Source organism: Tasmannia lanceolata, unplaced genomic scaffold, assembly GCF_043159265.1.
Source record: "Tasmannia lanceolata isolate RefF3 unplaced genomic scaffold, GAP_Taslan_0.1 ptg000006l, whole genome shotgun sequence".
In the NCBI taxonomy this organism is placed as follows: Eukaryota; Viridiplantae; Streptophyta; class Magnoliopsida; order Canellales; family Winteraceae; genus Tasmannia; species Tasmannia lanceolata.
In genome coordinates, this window is record NW_027518683.1 from 16,346,925 (window position 1) to 16,371,635 (window position 24,711).

The 24,711-nt window shown below is 38.3% G+C and overlaps 1 protein-coding gene and 1 non-coding gene across 4 annotated transcripts; one reads left to right on the plus strand and one right to left on the minus strand.

Moving 5' to 3' along the window:
* The first annotated feature begins 1,272 nt into the window (after nucleotides 1–1,272).
* LOC143879912 (RNA recognition motif (RRM)-containing protein) lies at nucleotides 1,273–23,619 on the plus strand. 3 transcript variants are annotated; one of them, XR_013251434.1, is made up of 5 exons: nucleotides 1,273–1,833; nucleotides 12,965–13,074; nucleotides 13,229–13,416; nucleotides 22,504–23,232; nucleotides 23,381–23,619. XR_013251434.1 is itself a non-coding variant. In XM_077382599.1 (4 exons), the coding sequence occupies exons 1-4, from the start codon at nucleotides 1,661–1,663 to the stop codon at nucleotides 23,167–23,169; spliced, it is 1,137 nt and encodes a 378-aa protein (XP_077238714.1). In that variant the 5' UTR covers nucleotides 1,273–1,660; the 3' UTR covers nucleotides 23,170–23,619. The 3 variants fall into 3 exon arrangements, 1 of the variants encoding a protein (XP_077238714.1); XR_013251435.1 differs by having other exon boundaries at nucleotides 23,399–23,619; XM_077382599.1 differs by having other exon boundaries at nucleotides 22,504–23,619.
* Nucleotides 5,137–5,266, minus strand: LOC143880526 (U11 spliceosomal RNA). Its single transcript, XR_013251748.1, has one exon. It is a non-coding gene; the product is annotated as a U11 spliceosomal RNA (small nuclear RNA).
* Nucleotides 23,620–24,711: the final 1,092 nt, after the last annotated feature.

Consider the following 24,711-nt stretch of genomic DNA (forward strand, 5'->3'; position numbering starts at 1 on the left):
CCGAGTTTTAAACCCATTTAAACTTTGCCTAAAAAAAAGGAGTTATTTTCATTGCAAAAGTTCTAAATAGAGTATTAAACGGCGCACCAATAAAACATAGTTTTGCTAACTGTGCTCGAGGTTGAAGAACAAAGTCTTGACCAATTGAGATGAAGGCTCAACTCCTAAAAATGGGAATTCTTTTGCCATGATTTGAACAACCGTAAGCCCGGTATGAGCTGAGTGTCCTGAACTTATTATTGGACTCAAGAAGATGAAGTTCAAGGTGGTCAGTAACGTCAGTTACATCAGTGTTCCAGATAATACGCACAAGTGCATGACTAAATATTGATCGTAAAGATTGTTTTTAAGTTCTAATGGTGGTCCCGCCACTAGATGAGGACTGGCCCACCCGGGAATTATGTACCCAGGCTGACCAAGAGACTGACTACCCAATAGATACAGATGCATTGTAACACACTTCTGAAATAGCACACTACTGAAAATGGATCAAAGTAATTTCTATTATAAATTTTGTGAAGCATTAACGATCAAGTGTGAGCCTCCTCTCAGTGTTGATTAGATCACACTATTTCGAAAAATAAATTTACTGGCCTTTAGAAAGTAGCCCAATAATCTATTTCTGCATTTGATTATTTGTTTCATTACCGCTAATAAGGCAATCAAGACCAAGGTTTTAAATTTCGGTATCTGTTTCGGCCACCACCGAAACCAATCGGTTTCAGCTGATATTTTGACTAAAATCATGTAAAAATTATGATAAAGATTTCATTATTTTTTAAAATTTCGACCCAAATGTCTAAAATTCAGTGTGAAATTTGGCGATTTCGGTGGGAATTTCATAAATTTCGGTGGACATTTTTAAAATTTCGATGGACATAATTAAAATTTCAGAGGAAATTTTATAGAAATGGCTAAAAATTGGTATTTCGGCGAAATCGTAAAGAAACGGCTTCATGTAAATTTCATTTCGGCTGTGGCCAAAACTGAAACGTTTCGGTCATTTATTTTTTTGTTTCGGCCAAAATTTAAAACCATGATCAAGACTATCTCATTGATGTGATTTTCGATCGATGGCCAATTGATGGCAGATCTCGATCATTAGGCCCATAATCCAAGTGAAAGGTGGAGATGGGAATCGGACTGATCCTGATACGGACAGTAGGGCCACAAGCATCTCAGTCTCTCAGAGGCCCATGTTTATTTCCCTTGAGCCCATACTTTACACGGGCTTATGAGGATAGGGTCGGCTAAAATGGGCCTAAAGCAAATTTTGGACACATATTTTCACAAATGGGCGGAAAATTCGTTTTATGCCCATTTCATGTCGAAATAAATAAAGCTTATCAAAGCTATTTTAGTTCTCTGTGTCTCGAAATCCCTTCCATTTGATTTCTAGGGTTTTGAATTTCTCAAGATTTCGATCCAGTCAGCTCTATTGACACCTGATTTCCCCGGATTTCCTTCACTTCGATCAAATTCCAGGGACCGAAGTTCCGGTCGTCCATACCTAGAGTTTCGAAATTTGAATTCTCAGTGTCTCGAAATCCCTTTCTTTGATTTATAGGGTTTTGAAAATCTCAGGATTTCGATCCAGTAAAGTTCCGCCCCCTAGATATCTAGGGTTTCTAAATTCTCTCCTAGGGTTTCGAAATACGCAATGAATCCACTGACGTTGGTGAAACGAATTCAGAAGATTACTGCTACTGAAGCGGCGTTAGGGATTTCTGAAGAAGCTTCGTGGCACGCCAAATACAAAGAATCTGCTTATGTATATATCGGCGGTATTCCTTTCGATCTTACTGAAGGCGACCTCCTTGCGGTTTTTTCACAGTAAGTTCAATGCATATGCATTCGATTTAGTTTTGAAACTTTTGATATCAAAGCATTTAATTTAGGGTGTATAATATTCGAAGTAAATGAATAATAAGGTTGCGTTAATGATACCCTGCCATTCAAAAAAATGAATAATAAGGTTGCGTTCTTCTTCTTCGAGACTAACATAAGAAGCTAGTATACTAAAATGATTTGGAAATTTAGTGATCTGCACCTAGTGGGCATACTTGAGAATTGGGATTCTATTACTTATTAAGCTTTATATGTTCTTAAATTTAGTTTCTTCTTGCAATCTTGCCTTGAGACGGGCGTGAAGAGTGCAAATCAATTTGCTATACTGCCATAGTGAAAATATAAGCAAATGAAGTGCATCCAAATCCCTTGCTAAGAAAGGTGAGGATTGTGTTGGTTTGACATGATCCACTTTATCTGATGTATTTGCAAGTTTACTTAGTCGAAGGGAAAAATCCCCGCGCAGGTATGTAATAATAGTCAATGAATTCCAAATCCCTTGTTCTTTATCATTTTTGTTTTTCTTTGACAAATTGTGAAATTTCGAGTTATAACGAATAAAAATACAAAAAAAGGTGGAAACCCATCTCCCAAACATAAGAGCCACCGCTGGACCCCCTTGATTAGCTGATTCCTTAGTAACAAAGTATCTTTCTTATAAAGATGTGATAGAAAGAAATGACAATGTGATGTAAAAATGCTGAAAGCTTCCTCGAAAAATGTTCTATGACCACCTACACGAGTGCCTCTTGTGGGCTGACCACTGACCCACCTGATGACATCTAAGGAACCATAATCAATTTATTATTGAGGGCATCATGAAGATATGAACTTGTGCAGTTGATATTGGATCCCCTTAATTTTCACGTTTTATTTTTCACAAAAGGTGCACCTATTGTTTTCGAACTCCTTCACTTGGCTCCTTCACCTGCTGCTGCCACATAACCTCTCTCCACCTCTTTCTGTGACAAGAGAAAGAGCGACGTCTCTACTACTTGCATTGATTTCTCACCGCCATCCTGATACTACATACATTTAAAAGTCATCATATATGCGTGAAGAAAGCTACAGGAAACAGAAACAGGTGTTTTTGCCAAGTATAAAAATGGCAACCGAGGAAGATAATACAGGAAATGGCACCGGACGTAACAAAGGAAATATCTTTGAGAAATTACACTTGATATTTTATATAGAGACATAAGTATGTACACACAACGCAAAACTACACTTTAAGTTTAGAGAAGTGTATGTGTTCCATCATTACAACATACTAACTCTGATAGTAGATAAAATATATTCAAACAGTGATGTCAAGTGATTTTATTGATACCAAATAGAGGCCCCTTTGGGGATGTCTGCACTTGGAAAGGTGTGCAAAATGAAGTCTAGTTGGATTTGTGAATCTTGTAACCGGTTCTCATTTGCCTTTTACCAATCATTTATTGGGATTGCAGAGACGAAGTCTATTGCTTGGATTTGGTGTCGTTTTGCTGACTTTGAACCCACAACATTTGTCCAGCTGGAACTAAATAAGAAGATATCTTTGGCTGCTGTCAAATTAATTAACTTTTTTCAAGATGTACCTTGGTATTTGGTGTCAGGTGCGGGAGAGTTTTAGTTATATGGAATTATGGAAGGGAAATTGATGCAGTACATCACGATATGCAGGACAAAGAAAAGGAAAATGACAAAGGAGAAGAAGGCTGACTTCATTCAGTGGGTTCTTTGCAATTTGTTTGGCTGAAATTAGGAAATTGTCTCCTTTTATTTTGGATTTTACATGGGTTTTTTTTTTTTTAATGGTTGGATTTTACAGTTATTTTATGTTGATTGTTGGAATAATTTTAAATGGGTTTCGTTAGGCACCCTTGTGTGCATTTTTTTTATGATTAGAAATGGGGTGGCAAAATTGGGTTATTAGATTTTAATAGCTTTGGGTTGAAAACGTGGTTTTTAAGTTGAATTATTAGCATTATTAAATTAAGTACTAGGATTTCTTGGAGCTTAGGTTGCAATTTTAGATAGGTACCTATTGTCATTTTTCACAAGTATTTTGGCAGCTTTCAATGTATTCTTACCTAATTTGAAGCTAGTGCAGCTGTTTTTTTGTTGGGATTATCTCTAGCAATATTATTGCAGAATTATGCTGCTTGTTTTTATTTATTCTATATCATATGGTATTGGAGCGAATTCTGATCCACATGGTCTATGTTGGATTGCACCAAAACATGAATTAGATTTTTGTGGTTGCTACAAATCATAAGATTGCAGTGATGCGGATCAATCGACAATTGAGACATGGATTACTGGTGGGTTTTCTAAAACAAAAATTCAATACATAGCATTGAGAACAACCTTGTAGTGGTTATATACACTTGGAAAAAATTGACCAAAAGGATCCAACGCTAGAAATACGGTAGGAGATGAATAACAAGTTTATTTTTAGTGGCACACCCCGATCTGCTAGTATTAGTGATAGCTTTCTATGTTTTCTTACACAAGTTGAAGCTAGTGCAACCATTCGGGGGGGAAAAAACCTGTAGGAGATGAAACCACTCATGGAGGAATGAACCAATTGAATCTGAATAAGCAAGAAGTACCACCCAGATCAGAATCCTTCCTATAAATGGGGCATGGTGATCAAACACAAGTGATAGAAGCCAAGATCATGTAGGATTGGGAGATCAGATTGTTAGACCTCTAGATAAGGCAATTGTGAGTTTCGATTAGAATTTTCAGTTTTGAAGGTAAGCATCATCCTGGTACATTTGAAATTGGGTCCCAAGCATTGATAACCTTTTCAATAGGAAGGTTTCACCTGGAGATCGGAATGTTAACTATGCGAAAACCAAAATATGAAAGGGCAAGCTTCAATTTGGTGTCATAGATTACAAGAGATATGTGAATTGTTTGGTTGAGATAAGTTTAATACATGGGAGCATATGAAATAAAGTCAAAGAAAGATCTTTACATACTGATTATACGAGACCACCCTGTATCAACTTTCCATCATCTTCACTGACACAAAAAAAGTGTTGATGAATATTCTGTGAGCTTGCCACTTATAGTAGGTTGCTGGAATCAGATGAACAAATTGCTATCTTTTATCCATTGTGTTTACGATCTTAGATCCAGGATGGGTTGGTCCTCGTGAGGAACTGGACTGTAGATGAAGCATACCAACTGGCCTTAACAATAGATAAATTGAAGAAAAAGGGCTACAGTCAAGTGTTGTTCTGAAGCTTAATTGCACCTTGGAATGTGGCGAAGAAATGTTGGGGATTTGAAAAAATGGAGGGTCAGCTGAGCGAGCCAACACTATAGAGTACCACAAATTATGTCGGCCATATGTCTTGATAGCCATACAACAGTCACCGTCGAGGGGGAGCATGGCATATTTAGCCAACCGAGCCTTGTTGCTAGAGTCATGAAAGTAGATGCCTAGATGACAATGGTTAGGCAAACTGTAAGCCAGAGGGAGTCAACAAGGCAAGAATGTGGCATATTATCTATACATCTCAATGAGACAGCGCTAAAAGTAGGCGTTCTTCTTGCGGATCTAAGGGGCATCTTGCATGCAAATGTCCTAAAGAAGGAATAATTTGGAAGTTAGACAGGACAATGATGGAAAGAAGACAATGAGTTTATTGGTCATCCAACATTCATTTCGAAAAGGCTACTTTATTGAATCAACATCTGTTGTGTGGATCAAGCGCACCAAGGCAACAAGCCATGTGACCGAACATTTCCTTGCAGAAAGTAGAGACCGAATTGATGCAGCGCATCATCATAGGTAGGTAAGAAAAGAAAAAGAGTAAGAAATGAAAGAGAAACGGGCTGACATCATCTAGTGTGAATCGCCGCAGTTTGTTTTGAAACTCGGAAGCCATATCTTTTTTTACCATGGATTTTGTAGCATTTTTCAGGGATTCTAGGAATAATTTTATCTTGGTTTCTGTTGACCTATTTTTTCTTTTTTGCATGTTTGTACGACTGGAATTGATTGTCAAAATTGAGTCTCGTGGTTTTAGGAGGCTAGGGGTTTTAGAACCTGGTTTCTACTATGAGTTAGATTTCTTAGGATTGTTAGATTAGGGATTTGGATTGCGTGGAGCTGAAAATGTGTTTTTTGAGATTTCTTTATTGTCATCTTTGCTGGAATTAGGAGCTGTTTTTTATGTGTTTTTACAAAATTTGAAGCTATTGTGGCTGCTATTCGATTGGATCCAGTCCCGTTCTTTTGTTCTATTGATATAGATTAATTGTATCGATAGTATTTCAGTTTACAGGGTTGTTATTTTCCTGCCTTATAAACACTTTAGTCTTTACTTTCAGGTCCATTTACTCAGTAAGTAGGGGTTTGCTTTTAGCACGCTTGCCTTGAATTGCAACCAGCCATTTTCCCTCATAGATATGTGAAACATGGTTGGACTTGGAAGAGGATGACCATGTGATATTTTATGAGTGATTTCTGACGGTACTTGGAAATATAAATGATTGGCTATCCAACATTAGGTCACAAGTGTTAGAAAGGTCAACTAGAAGGTTTTAATTGAGTTACAATTAGCTCAATCTTCTTTCCATTTTTCCTTCTAGCTTCTTCCTCGGTTAGCTAGATTCTTAAGTGATTGGATCTTGTGATCATTTTCAATCTCCATTATGGACCTTGATCTATGGTAGTTAATTTCCTGCCCTATATATGCTTTAGTTGTTCAACCTCCATTATGGGCCTTGATCTATGGCTCTTAATTTCCTGCCTTATAAATGCTTTAGTCTTTACTTTGAGGTCCATTTACTCCGTAAGTAGAGGTTTTGCTTTTAGCAGGCTTACCTGGACTTGCAACCAGCCATCTTCCCCCATAGATATATGAAACATGGTTGGACTTGGAAGAGGATGTCCATGTGATATATATATATATATATATATATATATATATATATATATATATATATATATATATATATATTGAATGGTGGCCATGTGATATTTTATGAGTGATTTCTGACCGTCTTTGGAAATATAAATGATAGGCTATTCCAGCATTTGTTCACAAAGGTTAGAAAGGTCAACTACAAGGTTTTAATTTAGGTACAATTAAGTCAATCTTCTTTCCATTTTTCTGATAGGTTTTTCCTCACTCAGCTGGATTCTGGATTGATTGAATCTTGTGATCATGATCAAGTTCAACCTCCACAATGGAGCTTGGTCTATGGTGTTCCTGTGGTCCAAAATAAGTGCTTGGAAAAGTGGAAAGAACTTGTACCTAGAAAGTGATTCAATCCCACACGCAAAAAATCTCTCAAGGTCTGAAATATTACTGATCCCAAAAATTTGCAATGTGGCTTATTGTAGATAAAGAAATCTCACATGCAAAAAAGAAAGTGATTCATTCCCATATGCAAAAATCTCGTAAGCTCAGAAATCTCACAAATGTCATAACTCATAACAGTTTGCAACATGCCTATTGTAGAAAAGAACCAGGTTCCCAATTTGGCATTTGGGTTCCAAAGAAATTGGGAAATCTTAGTGATTTAGGGATGTGGGGAAATAGGTTTGGGACTATGGGTGAAAATTATGGGTAAGAATTAGGGTTTTGGATCTCAAACTAAGTGATTAGATTGGAAAATATTTAAACTAGGCTTAGAGTAAGTTTGGAGGGGTGCAAATGTATGCTGGAAAGGTGAAGGTAAGGGTTTTGGCAAGATTAAGGGGCGCACGATGGGTTTGAGTAAGGATTAAGGTTTCTTGGGTTAGAGGGAGGGAGTTAGAGCGGGGGGGGGGGAAGTGGTTTCAGGATTTGGGTATGGGGATAATGAGTGTGGGGTTATGGTAAGGTTTTAATGTCCGGGAGAGCGTTTGAGTATTTTGTGTGAGATAAGGTGGGTTCAGGATTTAAGTTGAGATTTGATGAGTAAAGTTAGGGTTTTGGGGTTTTGGGTAAGAGAAGAAATATTTCTGGTTCCTGGACAGATTGTTTGTGGATAATAAACTAAGGGTCTGTTCTGTTGCGCCACCTCTTTGGGAAAGGAAAAGGAAATGACGTGGCAAATGGAAAGAATTGGAAAGGAGTAAGTGTTCTGTTGCCAGGAATCTATAAGGAAAATAAGCAAAAAATATGAAATGATGTGTTCTGTTGGGTGGAAAATGCAGGGGAAGCTTAGTAACACCAACACAGATACTATCTAAAATATCTAAAAAACATCATAATATTAAAAAGGCAAATAACATCATCTAAAACATCCAAATAACATCATCTAAACAATCCAAATAACATCACAAACATAAAATATCCAATTAAAGCAATACCAACGTTTTCTTAGAAGTTTTCAAGTACCACACATCCTAATCCTACAAACCAAATTATTTATAAAAGAACAATCATCTACTAGATAAATCGAGCCATCTTCCGCCCAATGAATGACCTCATATCATCTTCGTTATACATAAGAAATAGGCGAGCTTCGATCGGGTTACGGTTGAGGTACTCCAATGTCCTCAACAATACCCCTGAGCTAAATCCTTGAACCCCTTTCACTGCCGTGCTAAGATCTTCAAGGTTAACTTGAACAGAAAGTCTTTCATTTGCAGTAGCCACCTTATCCATGCCCGTGGCAACTTTCTTTATCGTACCCATGTATTGTCCTGTCTGATGCTTCCTTCGCCTTCGATTCGGTTCCTGTCTATCCGCTGGAAGTGGGGATGAGTCACGTACTCCTCTACTATTCTCGCCCAATGGAGTGGGTGGCACAGGCTCCTGTGGTATCGGTGATGGTTCCTGAGTAGTAAAGTTGTCTGCTATGTTGTCCAGACCTACCGGCTCAATGTTGTCCATATCTTGAGTACTTGCTCCTTGTGCCCTGCTCCAATGTCCTGTAGCGTAGTCTTCTCCAAAAGCTTCCCTCATCTCCTCATACAAGTCATGACAGATATTAAAAAATCTCTTCTCTTCAGGGTGAGCCTAATATAGAATGACCAGGAAAATATATGAGCAAAGAGTAAGCAAACTTTTCGGCATCCAAAATTAAATTAAGTAGCAAATGTACAAATACGTACTGCAATGTAAGTATCGTACACATCTTTAGTCACCGAGATGGTCTTTGTATCACCGTCCCATCCAAACCCGCTCTGCATAAGCAAGTTATTGACCACCTTATATGTCACCTTTAAGGTCTTGATGCGATTTTTTATGTGATCCTTTGTCAGCTTCAATTTGAAGTGGTTGTTAATTTCCCCCACCGCTGCATTATATGCTACATCCTTGAAGCCATTAGGTATTTTGTTGCCTTCACTTGCTTGCCTTCACTTCCTTGTTCGTCAGATGCGGTATCCATGCTGACAGGATTCATGGCAACAAATAAAGATATAAGGAATAAAAATATAGAACTTGAAAACTAATAAAACAATATCCATAACAATATGATAAATGGTTTTACCGTTTTACTAATCAAACAGTAACAGAAAAGACACGACAATAAATTTAACCATAAAACATAAAAACCAACATCTATGATGTCATCATATCCATAAAGATAACCATAAAGACTAGAAAATAGACATAAGCATAGCTAGGGATAACACAATTAAAATAGACTCTTTCAGTAGGTTATTCGTGAATATAATATCCTAACGGTGACGATTTTGTTGGAAATCATTCCACATATTCGTCGTGATTATATTTCTAATAGTAGTTCCTTCTCTTCGATCTTCCTCTCTTGAAAGCGTTGGGAATGTGATAGAGTCGTGCTCTTGTACGCCTTCAGATAAAATCCGCTGATCAACATCATCTACCATTGCATCATTTGGCATGAACTTTCTTATGTGATTGTGGACACAACAACAAGCTATCACGATATCAATCTGCTTTTCAAAGGGATACATTGGTTCTTCGTTAATAATGTTGAAACGTTTCTTCAAAACACCAGAGCTACGCTCGATAACATTTCTGCATGATGAATGCCTGTGGTTGAATAGTTCTTGAGCATTGTTTGGAGTGCGTCCTCTGATCTCGTTGAGGTGGTATCGTGTACCTCGGTACGGAGTGATGAAATGTACCCAGCATCAGCTAGATAAAATTTTCCTAAAAATGATAAAGAAGTTCGTAGATTTTACTTTTAATAGATTGTGAGAAATGAAATAATTATTTGAAGAGAGGTAGGATTATACCTGGAAAACACGGAATCCCATCGCTCCTTGTTATCGCATCTCCTAATATCCTAGAATCGGATGCTGAACCCTCCCATCCAGCCAGGACACAGGTAAATTTCAAGTCAAAGTCACACGCAGCCAATACATTTTGGGATGGCCATTGCTTCCGACCACGGAACTTGGGTTCATGTTCAACCGGAACTTTAACGGGGATGTGTGTCCCGTCTATTGCACCAATGCAATTCTAAATAAAACAAGGAAGACGTCAATTATCACTTATAAATATTTGAATATAACATAATGTTCTCAATGACTTGTTCTAACCTTGAAGTACGGCATCCACCTTGGATTTTCGAGAATTTGTTGAGGTGTATCACTGGATGGAGGAGTGATAAAGAAATCTTGCAACCCAATTATAGCTTTCAAAACCTTGTTGAAATACTTGGAGATGGTGTTTCCTGAACGTCTAGTGTATGCTCTCATACTACGAACCCTTTGATTGTGTGCTATTATGTGCAAAAAAATTGCTACTTGTTCCTCGACATTACAATGTATTGTATCTTCAAGGAGTCCTCTATGTCTGAATATGTGAACGAAACTTCGAAAGCAATCTACATTCATCCTAAGTAAGTTTAAACAATGTTCATCTGACATGGTAACACGACCGACAAAAGTACGTCGAGTGAAGTAGTTGCTTTCGTAGGGAGCTCTCGCATGGTACTGTTCGTAGTATTGTTGGAAGAACACTACTAAGGCAGCAGCTGCACTCATTAGCAATCCAACTGCTTGAGCAATCAACTTATTCATATCTTCCAAATGCTTCAACTCATTCCTTTTCTTCATACGCTTTGTAAGGCGACGAGCCATTAAAATTATCCTAGCCGTAAATAACGAGAGATATGGACATATGGACAATCAGCTTCTATGTACAAAATAATATTTATGAGAGCTTAGGTACTAGTTTCGTTCTTTGAGAGTAATACAAAATAAAATTTTGTCTCAGCCCTGAAGGAATTGACACTAAACAAACATGGGTAGAGTTTTTAAAAGGTTTATCTATCATTCACTTATCTGGCTGCCTATCTGTACATATAACTAACATGTATAAATATATATGACTAAAATGGAGTGAGTTTGGCTTTTGTACAGCGCAATTGAGGAACCTGTTGGTTTTTTGAACTTTAGGGTCTGTCCATTTTACACTGATTTATTGGCATAAAAATCACAAATTCACAAGTAGATATGGTCAGATGAATTCCATGTTTAGGGAAAAACACAATATCACTGAACATGTGAATTAAACCAGGGGCCAATGCAGTCACCTCTTGGAACAAAAAACACCTCAAGACCAGATGATCCACTTGATGGAGTTCAGTGTAAATTACTAAATTGTTGTGCCCATAATATCATTGACCCCAATCAGAAGTATCGGGCCATGTTTAGGATGGGCCAAACCAAAACTTAACCCATAGATTAGATGGTTCAGATAGATCCCTCTAACAATATAAAAGTAAAAACCCATATTCATAGTGTTATAATTCTACTAGAGAGAGAGAGAGAGAGAGAGCTATAAACAAAATTTAATAAAAAGGAAGTTAAAAACAGAGATATAAATTATTCAAAGCCCCTTTTTAAACCATCCAAACAAACAGAAAAACAATAATTACATCCTCATACATGATTCAAAGCCCCAACTAAATCTTAGCATAAAAAAAGTCCTTAAACTTAAAAACAGCAAGTAAATAAATAAAAAACAATATTTACACCCCCATACATGATTCGAACCCCAAAAAGAAAGAACAGATCTGCATTTCTATTTGCAAAGGCCTCAAATACCAGCACCATTCGACGCACAGAAACTAAAAAAAGCGAGGTAAAAAAAGGAAAATAAGATTCGAAGCAGCAGACATGATTTCAGCCCAATAAACTAACATTCGGCCGTCAAGTCAAACGAAAAAACCCTAAAAATATGTAAGCCTAAATCAAAAGAAAACCCGAATAAACATAAATCAAATGAAAAACTCTGGTTTCTTAGGATTTCCCAATATTGGATTTATCAAGAAACCCCAGTAACCGTTAACTCCAAAAAGCCCAAAAAGCTAACGATTTCTGTTGGGGGAATATCCATCAAGGGAGAAAAATCAGTGCCCTTTTTCAAAACCCAAACCTTAGCAGAGTGATTTCAGTACATGGGCAAAGGCTTTCTTACAAATAGGGTTTTTGAAACCCTAGTTGGAAGAAAACTGATTAAAGAATGTAGGGTTTTCTTGGAAAAAATGGGAAACGGAGAAAAAAAAGCAAAAAGAGAGAGAGAGAGAGAAAGAGAGAGAGACCTGGCTGAGAAGGGATGGAGGAGTTGACGAAGATGGCTGTGGGAAGGTGAGAACCAGGAAGGGCCTCTTCTCATTTTATAATCGTGGCATGAAAAAAGTTGCGCGCGAAGTTTCCAGCCCGCCAAGACGCGCGACGATTTCAATCGGATTCTACTCTGATTTTTAGCGATTTCTGCTGGTGAGAAGCAGAAAGATTAGCACGCAGAAAGATTAGCACGGATTGTTAGGCTCCACGTCATAAATGACGGATTACACGTGGGATTGATGAATCTGCTAAAATGGGCAAAAGAATATCCAATTAATTGAAATTCCATGGAAAATAGGTGTTTTCCATTTCCTTTCCATGCCAAGTTTGGCAATAGAACAGACCCTAAGGGAAAAAAGAGAGAAAACAAGAAAAATATAGATTTCAAGTAACTAAGAAACAATATACTTATCTCAAGGCTTCCCGCCAAAAGTTTTCATTGGCATCCCAATAGTCAACATATTTTATTATATATTATTGGTGTTGCCCTTGTTTTGCCGTGTGCTTTCAAGTGTACACTTATGTTTTATTCATGCTTTATTGCTTTCTACAAGAATGAGGCTATATTTTATTTTAGGGACTGAAATCTACTTGCTTATGAGTAATTCTCAGGTATGGGGAGATCGTTGATGTTAATCTTGTTAGAGATAAGGGTACCGGTAAATCCAAGGGCTTTGCATTTCTTGCATATGAGGATCAAAGGAGCACAATTCTTGCTGTAGGTTAGTCATATTATGGGATATTTTTTTTCCTCTTATGTTTCTATATATATTCTTATATTATGGAATTGATTAGTAATAAGGAAAAAAATTCCACAAAACCTCTTTATTTTATGAGCAAAATGAATCGTTGTTTTATTTTGATCTTTCCTCACAGATAATTTGAACGGAGCCAAGCTTCTTGATCGGATTATAAGGGTGGATCATGTTACAAAGTACAAAAAGAAAGAGGAAGAAGATGAAGAGGAGGCGCAGCAGAAGAGAGAGGCTCGGGGTGTATGCCGTGCTTTTCAAAGAGGTGAATGCTCCCGTGGAGCTGCATGCAAATTTTCTCACGATGAGCAAGTAAGATACAAAACACTTGTGATTTGTGACTCCTAGTCTGATACTTGTCTTTATAATTACATTGTATTTTGGGAAATGATTTCACACTCACTTGTTTTGATAACGACACTCCATACTTTATTAATCATTATTTTGATTGGTTGTTGATAGCATCTTGAAAATTATAAGAGCCTATAAAAGCTGATGATAATATCCCACAAGTGATTATTAATGCCATTAAAACCTCGGTCAGAATATCAGATAAGGATGATGAGTTAGTTTGGACTCTTAACAACGCTGGGATGATAATATCCCACAAGAGATTATTAATGCCGTTAAAACCTGTCAGAATATCAGATAAGGATGATGAGTTAGTTTGGACTCTTAACAACGCTGGATATTTTTCTACAAAATCTGCGTTAAACATGATGCGGAGCAAGCTACCAAAGAAGAGGTGGCTTAACTTTATCTGGAAAGACTTGCCATCTAAAATAAGTTGTTTTATGTGGAAAATTTTATGAAAGCAGCCCATGTTGATAGTATGCTAAAAGATAACTTTATCCATATACCCCCGAAATGTTTGCGTTGTTTCACGCCTAAAGAAGATCATCTCGACCATGACTTTGTTGATAGTGATGTGGCAAAAACCATATGGGATTATTTTGCTTCCTATTGTGATATTTTCAATACTGTTTCATTTGGCGTTTTGTTTTGTTCAGTAGGATAAGATGTTTCGATGTTTCTTGTATTACTTAAAACATAAAATTTATTGTAATACATCAATGAAACTAAGAAAAAATCATCATACAAAATGCTTAGAATGTTATAGATTGCATCTCATCTCTCAAACATAAGTCATCTCCTTCTATGGGCTGTCATAAGCCGGATGATCATACTCAGCTGAGTGGAACCATCATTATCACCACCAATAGCTCCGTGAATGTCCTCAGGATCGACATCTTCGTCTTTGTCTTCTGTTGCAGCAACACCAGTAACTTCTTCCACTCTTTCCGCCCTAAATCCTGTGGTGAAAACAACATGCTCATCCTTTGTTATCAAATCCATCAATGCATGATCAAGGTTCTGTAGACTAATGGGGTCTTTAGTGGTTGATGTCTTCCTCTAGAATAATGAGGTCGTCAGTAGTTGGAGATTTGATAGGTCTTTCAATGAGATGCTAGATTGTGTGGGCTCCTCTACGGTTGTGTTTAATCATGTTCGCCGTTTTGCCAGTTTGGTGGCAGATTGCCTTGCTAGAGAAGGAGTGTCCAAAGAGGATTTAGCGTTGTCTGGCCATCTTCCTCCCTGAGTGGCTACCATTCAAAAAAATAAAAAAGAATGAGTTTAACTTTAAACTTTTTTTTTTAAAGATGACAAATATTTTCATTGATAATATGAAGAGTATATTGGGGACCAGAGGTCCCATCTTGCATTACATAGTATTGAGTACGCCTGGCCAGGAGCATACTCCTGAGCCAGGAAAGCTGAGAGTAAACAAATAGAAAAAAGTCTGGGTTGCGCCATCCTACACCATGCCATACTCACAGACCATGCATTGCCTCCAAACCTAAAAGAAAGCCCTTTCAAAACCATACGGATCTGTCCTCCACTATGATCATACAAAAGGATCGTCCACCAGCATCGCAATCCAAAACTTCACACTCCTTTTCTAGTAACTCTAAACTTCCATCACAAGAACAGATGAAGAAACTTCCAGGCAAAAATGCCTCACAAAGAGAAAGACTATGGTCTCTCAAGCTATTGAGGATCTACTTCGTTTACAACTCCCCGCCTGGATAACATAAGAGCTCAGCATCTGAACAAGGACTAGAGGTTGTGCTTCCACAAAGGAACCCAATTCCGTACATTGAACCTCCTCCTTTACCTTTGCGATGGAAAAGACAATAAAGGCATCCCGCCTAAGGAATAATTACACCATAAAGTAGTCAACAACTTAACCCCTAATCTTCAACAAACACTGATCATACACACCACCATTTTTTAAACACTCTAGCAAAGAGACAACCACCACCACTACTAACCTCTCTCTTATAACACCTAGCTACACCTAGAACCTGAAAGCAACATACTCTTCCAACCATAATTCCAACTTACCCAAAAACCCTCCAAGCACCAAACTGCTGCAGACGGACCCTCCTTCTCCTAACTTCAATACCAAAGGCTTTACCCGGAGACCCAGAAGCGATAAAAGAAAAGAAAAAGAAAGACTCAAACACCCATAATGAAAAAAACTATATACATAGGGGATATTCAAATCCTATCCTGAAGACGTCACCTATAGCTAGCATTTCATCAACCTCATCAGAGGCATTGACTCTCCATGGCTTGAAAAATCCCGATCTCCTCCAGATTTACCACTTCATCCTTCTCGCTTTCTTCTTTTCCCTTGTCAGGACTACATCTGACCTTACTACTCTGATCCACCTCTAGCAATTCCCTGGAAGTTTTGAATTCCTCCTCCGGAGTATCCGCTACAGGCTCCTTTTTCCAATTTTGAATCCTTCTGTTCTGACTCACAGTGCTGCCTCCTTTCCTCCTGTTCTTCTTCCAAGGCCTTTTTGAAGTGTGGGAGTTTGTAAACCGGGATACAAGCTTCGTTAACATTTTTCTTGCCTGTCAAACGGAAGAACTTCTCTGCATTCTCTCTAGCAGCTTTTTTCAATCCTTCCACTCTTGCTTCAGGATCTCCATCTCTCTCTCTCTGGGCATTGGTGGACCATATGTCCTCTTCTGCTTGTCCTTGGGCACCTTTTTGCTTTCTTCTATTGGATCATCTTCCCATACTACTTTTCTTTTGTCTTTTATGTCCACTCCATCACCTTTACCTGTTGAGGAAGAGTCGCTCGGCTTATCAAAGTTTTCCAGCATCCTTTGGGTCTCAGAGAGTTTTTTTTCCTCTTCTCTTCCCTTATAAGGCAACCCTGTAACTTTTAAAGTTTTCTTTTAAAGAAGGATAAACCGCCTTTAGAAGCCTAAAGAGTCGTCAGTTTGAAGTGATGATTATGACCCTCGGGTTTGAGGCCGCCTCGCATGGAGGAAGCTTTTCCAATACGGAAACTTTTCAGCTTCTAGGCTGATTTGACACGTTTCCTTTGATTACGACTCCTGTTAGCTTCTTTCCTATTAGATTTCCCAAAAACCTTTTTGTAGCTATCATTAATTTTTCTTGAGTCCGTCAAGACTCCAGCCAACTTCGTATCTGTTTTGTCACCTGTTCGATTTCTGTTGGCCATCCCTTGTGTACCACTTGACCTAAATATTAATGCACTCTGTTTGTCCTTCACAGCGAGCCTTCCTTCTTTACTTTGAGGGCTCATCATTCTAATCACTAACACCTGTGATTCGTTTAGAGCTAATCCATTCAATTCAAATTCGAGAGCTGGATCTTTTAACGGCTCTTTTTCCTTTTCCTTTCCTTTGTCAAGAAATTCTTTTCCTTTCCTATCTCGGGTTAACTTTTCCTTCGGCAGTAGCATGCCGGACTTCCGTTTGTCAGCCTCCTCTCGAAGCTTGTTGTTTTCCCCTGCTTTAATCGCTTCTCCAACGTGCTGCTTTTCATTAATATTCGTCTCCAATCTACCGCCTTAATTCTTACCAGGTAGCTCTTTGTTTCTACCTTAAGGCTAATAAATGGAATCTGGTATTTCCAGTCTGAAGTGAGAACCTTTGCTGACGCGAAAGCCATGCAATGGTCGTGATTCCCCGTGAGCTGGACCTCAATCACGTGCCCAAAGTACTTCCCCAAAGCCACTTTAAACTTGAGTGTGATTGATTCTTGGTAAGTGAAAATATTTACAAAATATTAGACATTTCTCGAAACTTCAAATTGTAATGGACAAACACTAGGTCATTTAATCTTCAGTGCTTCAACCTATTCATCTTTGCAGAGTGGATGTGTTCAAAAGTACTCTAGTTTCTTTCATATCATGTCGCACTACAAGTTTGACTAAGAATCCTAGTAGCAAGGTTTTGTTGTTTCAGGACGTTATTGCCAAATTGCGTCTACCATGCAACTGTAATGGTAAAATCATAATAACTTGGTCAGTTAATGGTTGAAATGAAATGAGCTTCATAAAAGAAACAAATTACATTACTTGGACCCAAGTTTCTTTGATTGTAGATTGCCATTGCTATGCCGAAGTATCCTAAAGCCTTGCAATAGTCCTCAACTTGAGCAGTGATGATGTCCCTCATACATTCATCAGGTACCAATCTACTTATAAAATTCACCAAGTTTTTAGTGACTTCATTGTGCTTGAAGAAGGGGAGACTAAAAAACAAAGTTAGGTCTGGCCTTATGATTTCCTTGGCCTTATCTATGGCCTCATACAAATATCTCATTGCAGGTTTGTCTTGATGTTCTGCCAAGGAAAGCACTCTCACTAAGTCTCACCGACATTCAAATCGAATCTACAGTCTGACCAAACAAATTTGTCCAACAGGTTTTGAATAATTTCTTGACTGAACGAATGTTTGACATACTAGCAGAATATATGTGAAACACTAACATCTGTTTCAGAGCTTTCTTTTGTAACATAAGACTTTGTATGGTCAGGAAATTTATTGTAAATCTTATCCAAGCAGGACGACACAAATCTCTCCCTCGTGAATTTTCCTCATCAAATACAAAACCCTCCATGGTTGATTCATGATTTTACAAGATTTCCATGGAAACCGAAATGTTTCTCTTTCCGTGCCAACCGAAACCGAAATTTAAAACCTTGATGGTGAGTTTTTTATATGGAAATAAAACTGAAATCCCAAAGGGCAACACAAGAGGGGCGTGAATTGGGTGATTTAAAATTTAGTTCTAACCCTTGTTTAAATAATATTGCAAGTAAAGGAAAGAGATTACCAAACACCACAAGGAGAGAGATGAAGAGTGAGGAGACTATACAACGATGTATAGTGGTTCGGTCACCAACGGACCTACTCCACTACCCAAGTACTTGGTCTTTCCTAGGGATTTTCCTCCGCTATTGTGAGATTCCACTCGCCGAAGCTCCTGGCTTTACAATGAATAACACCTCCAAAGAGAACGAACCCCTTTGCACAATCCGTCTCCAAGGACGTTAACCCTCATCGCACATCGCCTTGGAAGGTATAATTCCTCTTTGTAAATACAAGAAATAAAAGGAAGAAGAAAAACTCTCAAGCCTCTTAAAGGCAAATACACAACTCTTAATGCTCACAATCACTCCTAATGATTACAAATCAATGCTCTATGGAGTGCCTCTTGACAAAAAGTAAATGCACAAATTAAATGTTCAAGAGGAAGAAGAAGAATCCTTTTGATTTGAAAATTGAAAGCACTTGGGTTTCATAAAAGATCTTTTGAAAAGGTTTTTTTTTAAGGTCTATGATGGTATTTATAGCCCTAGCAAAGATATTACCATTTGGGGGCAAAATCGTAATAAACAGATCAAGAAAAAGTAAGTCGCGCAAGCTCCAACAGCTACTTTGCCAGACAGAAGTGTCGCAGTCGCCTGCCCTTATTAGGCGCTCTTTTTTATTTTGAAATTTTAAACCGTCGCGGTCGACCAGGGGTGTGGCGGTCGCCCGCCAAGGGCTTTCTGGACTTTTTATTTTTTGACAAGAAACCTATCCGCAGTTAGCCGAGCCTAGGGCGGTCGACCACCGAGACCTCTCTGGACCACTTCTGGATTTCCAGAAGCCTATCCGCGGTCGACCGAGGTAGCCTCGGTCAGCCGGCCCGCTTTTGTTGGGTAAATGCTGGACTTCAAGCATCCATCCTGCGGTCGCTCGGAAGACCCCTGTCGATTGGCCCTGTTTTGAAAACTTGGTTTTAATTATTGAATCCTTAGGGCTTTGGGCCAAGGTCTTTGGGCTTTTGACCTATGTTTTCAAATACCTTTTTGAGTTTGTTGAAATGGTTTTGAAAACATGAATTCATGCAATTACTTAATGTGAAGAGGACACTAATACATTCTAAGAAATGAGAAACCTTGAGTCCTCTTGATCTCTATTCTTCTTGACGATGCATAAGTTGTTCCTTGACTTGGGAGAGTCTTCTGTCTTGCTTTTGCGCTTGTAGTTTCCTTGATTCTTCAAAGAACTCTAAGAGATGTAGGAAGACCGCTAAGGCTTGACTTTCTCCAAGTTGTGCCCTTTTTCTTCTTGCTTCAAGTGTTGACTTTGATATATCCTGTCTAAATCCCAACACTAGAGAAGCCATTCGCAAACTACCATCAGAGTTTGTTGATCATCAAAACATTAGTGGGTTGTACCCTTGGGCTTACATAAAACATTATATTTACTTACCAAAATTTTTAATATATTACCTAATATAATTATATTATCATGTAAAAGAATTGAAATTTTCGATATATTACATGATATAACCATGGTCTTACAAAAACATTATATTTATTTACCAAAATTTTCAATATATTACCTAATATAACCATATTATCATGTAAAAGAATTGAAATTTTTGATATATTACATGATATAACCATGGTAGGTACACTTTAGTACTTGAATTTCACATGGCCTATGATTTATCCGTCACTTTAAATTTATTGCTGACACGCGTAACCTGCCGTGTCCACTGTCCAACACGCGACACTTGGACACGCGTGTCGACACTCCTTTGGACACTTCTAAAGATATTTCTATAGGTGATGAGACTTAATGAGGAGCACGTTTTCATACCGTGTCAAATGTGACATTCAGTTTTATTATTGAACAATGTGTTTACCTCTTTTATTAGTAAGCTTTCTTTTATAATAAACTCTTATTTGAGCTCTTCTTTAACTAATGTTTGCGGCTATATCCCCTCCCACAAACCTAAAACCCTAAACAAACTCTTATACGAATACTATATTCATTGTTTCATATCGGTCCCCCTTTCTCATTGTATATTGGGGACAGAATAGAACTATTTTAAATTGATGAATGCGTTATTATTTGATTATCTTATATTTATTTTAGATTATAGTTCTAATTCTACGATTTATTAGTTCGTTGATGGACATAATATTTATATTGTTACAAATTATGATAGTAATCAGTAATGTTATATGTATGTACGTGTCACCATTTCTAAATTTTTAGATGCTGCCGTATCAGACAACTCGTATGTGTGTCGAAACTCAACACACGAATCCGTATCTCCAAATCATTTTTTTTTTTAAATCCGTATCTCCAAATCATGATTACATGTACTTTGTATTTTAGCCGTGTCCCTGTTTCTAAATTTTGTGGATTTGCCGTGTCCGACACTCCGTGTCCGTGTCGACATGCGACACTCGTGTCCGTGTCCACAAATCATAGCACATGGCCTAACACCACCTATGCAGTGACTGGAGTGTGTTTTATGCATGTTCCACGCCAGAATATGTGCACGCTGGTAAAAGAACAATGTGGTATCTCAGAGGAACCTTGACTCATGGTCTGTTATATGGTCCTGATAAGAAGTAAAATTGACCAGATGCTCAAATTCTGATTGGACAGGAGATCTTGATACTAACAGGCCGTGCTGTGAATGATGCCTGAGTGCCTGGTTTCATGGAGCAATAAGATGCAACACACGCTTGTAAGATAATGTAGAAGCAAAATATAGAGCCTTGTCTTGTCTACTACGGAGAATTTGGTTGAGGCAATCATTTTAGGAGATACATATGCTTTCAAGAGGGCATGGAAAACTATATTTTGATAATCAAAGTGCAATTAAATTGTCTCAAAGGAGATACATATGCTTTCAAGAGGGCATGAAAAACTATATTTTGATAATCAGTGCAATTAAATTGTCTCAAATCTAGTGTTTCACGCAAGAACAAAACAAAGAACAAAACACACAGAAATTTGATTTCTATTTTGTTAGAGAGAGTAGAGTAGGGGGATAAGCTTCGCTCATTTTTCCAAGTAAGGACCATGTGGCTGGCTCTTTTACTAAGGACTCAGCCAATGATCATCATATCCATTTATTTGAGAAGCTGGACATGTTTAGAGACAATATATGACTTGAGGGTGACTTCTAGAAATGACATACAGTTTGAGTATGATGCGTGCATGAGTGTGTTATGGTGTATCTTTTAACTAATGGCAGTCCTGTAATTAGTGTAACCTATGTTATTATATAAAATAGTATTTATGGCTGTAAGTCATTATGAAATAACACAATAATACCAACCCACGATTGGATGGATTCCCTCATCTCTCCTCTACGAATTTCATCCTCTTCCTCTCCACACATCTTGTTTCTAAAGTTTCTCTCCTATTTCTCTCTTAGGTTGCTAGAGTTTTTACTTTTTACATTACATTCAATGAATAAATTTTTATTAGAAGGTATAGAGTTAGAGCAAACCTAAGTTAACCTAATGGGGAGGTTTATGGTTGGAAGCATCTAATCTTTTTTTTTTCTTTGTGATCGTATAAGCTTTCCGTACAACAATAACGGTGAGATCATTCTTGTTCCTGTGCCTTTTGGAGCATTTTCCGTGGATCATGAATGGTGCAAGGCAATTGTTCTACCATCTCTTTGTTGCACCCTCTCATGGTTAAAAGAACCCCTTGTTACTTGTAGATATGTTTCTTTGAGCCTGGCACTTCGCACTAAGTTCAAATTCAGGCAAGGCCATTCTTATCTGACTGTGTCAGCTTTTTTTCATTGTTTGTGCCTGCTACAAGGATACATGCTTTTGATCATTATAATAAAATTCTGATTATATATGTATATATAAATGAAAATCCAGATACGGTTGGCATATTTAGCTGCTTCAAGTTGGATAGGCAACCAACCAATATAAAAGATTGGTTGATTCGGGATATTTTTGTGATGTTTTTTTGGTACATACGGTGGTTCAGGCAGATTGAAACCTGAACCCGACGACAGTGCGAATAAAACCTTTGAACTCCCTCACCAGGAGGGTCCTCTACACAACTCAAACACCTAGGGTATTGGCAATTTGACCTGATTTGTTTTTTTTTTCCTTTCCTTCTCATGGGTTTACTTTATCCACAACGTAGCCTCCTTGATATGAGTCAGTTCATGATTGAAAATATGATAATTGTAAAACTAACTTAACCGATGCTGATTATATGCTTTGTATTCTTTAACTCCAGAGAGCCGCAAACACAGGTTCAGGTCCCAAGAATGTGAATCCAAAATGGACTCATGACAAGTATGAGGGCCCACCAAAGAGCCATGGAAGATCTGTGCACACACCCTCAGATCGTACCCTGGGTTCTAAAGTTGAAGAGCCGGAATCAAAGTTCAGATTGTATGATGCAGATGGACAAAGGTCCAGAGCTGAGGACAATTATGGGGGCAGAAATAGCCATCCAAAGCAGAGTGAACCAAATTCCAAAGATCGGGATAGAAGAGGAAGTGAGACATGGTCAGACAGGCATTTGAAGGAACCAAATCCAAAAGAAGACCAGGATAGGCGAACAAATGAGCAACGGTCAGGAAGGCAAGACACTGTTTCAAACTCGAGAGAAGATCAAGATAGGAGAGGAAGTGAGAGGCATGAGAGTGAACCAAATCAGGAAGGTCATATGCGAGGGAATGAGAAACGTTCAGGAAGGCATGAGAGTGAACCAAATCCGAAAGATCGAGATAGGCGAGGAAGTGAGAAATGGTCAAGGTATGATGGCGAGGAGAGAAGACCAAGTCCAAAGGAAAATCAGGATAGGCGAGGAAGTGACAAGCGCTCAAGACACGATGAAGGCTCTTCTCGGCACCATAGAGAGGAAGATGAATCTTACCACAGAAGATCTCACAGGTAACAAATCTTGTGAGATAGATCAGACAAGAAGTTTTGATGACATCCAATTATGCCAAAATATTGGGTAAGTCACCAGATTGCCTTTGTTTCCTTTCCATCTTTATCATGCAACTGAGCGTTACCAGATTGCGTCTTCCATTTTTTTATCTTTATCGTATGAGTGTAATGTTTCAAAATGTTGAATCAGAGCTATGATGCTGAAATTTCTGTAGGAAATACATAATTTGCAGAAGTTCAAAGAGCCCCATTGCAATCTTCGGGGCGAGAACAATTTCATTATCTCCATGGTCCATGCCACATATTATGCCAGGGTGGCCCCATTACTCTGACCAGCAAGAAAGATGTAAGACTGATGTTTTCCCCAGTATCAAAACAGGATCTTGTTGACAATTTTACGTGCTAAAAAGTATTCAAAGAAAACCCCGGAGTGGGATATTTTCTGAGTTTCAAACCAGCATGGTATTCCTGTGTGTGGTAGCAATTTCAAATACTCAGCTTATTCAGAAGTTTTAACAGAAATTTTGTATGGGTCTTCCATTTGATTTTAGAATTTTTGGCATCAGTAGCTGTTGACGATGCTCATCTCCGATTGCCATAGTCAAGGCCGGGGCTAATTTATATCTGCCCATTGAATTTGAAACGTTTAAAGTAAATTTGGGTCGAATAATCAGTTTTGGACTTGCAATCGGTTCTCAAAATCCGAAACAAACCGATTGTAGTAATGATAGCCCGACAATAGGAGAGAGGATAAAAGTTGTCTTTGAGAGGAAAGGGGTCTGGCTATTATATGGATCATCTGTCTTTAGAAGAAACTTGAAATAAAGCCAATTAGAGAACTTATCCCTTCTTCTTGGGTTGCTCAATTAGGTTTACATTCTCTAGCAAAAGATTTGAGGCACAAAGCCTCTACCAGTTGGGCTACAAACTCAACCCTTATTATCAATTATTGCTTTAATCAGTTGAAAAATGATGATATGGGAAAGGATATTGAAGCACAAGTTTTCACTCTAATGACTCTCACCTCAATCAGATATCTTTTATTTTTTTTGTAACGAAGGGTGTCCCCACGCCCTTCGGGGTAGGACTATTTCCCTACGGATGCGCGCAATCACCGGGAAACCACGCGCATCGGGTAAGCAAGGGGGGATTCGAATGCTCATCACTGGGGAGCAAGCCCATGACTTTACGCCGAAGATATAATCTAACTCAACTTTGATAATAGCTGAAAGGGTGATGTAGGACATGTCATTCCGCCCGCGTCAAAGGGTAACCTTGAACCCACTGGATTTAAAGGAATCTTTTATAAGCCATTTAGTCGATGTTCTCAATTGAAACCTGTACAGGGGTTGCTCTTTGGCTTAAAGTCATGGGTATGCTTCCCATTGATGCGGGTTTGAATCCCCTTAGGCTTACCTGATGCACGTGGTTTATGGGTGATTGCGTGCATCCGTAGGGAAGTGGTTTACGGGTGATTGCCCGCAGATTGCGCCCATCAGTAGTAAATACTCCCGTCCTAAAAATTGGGGTGGGAATACCCTATTTC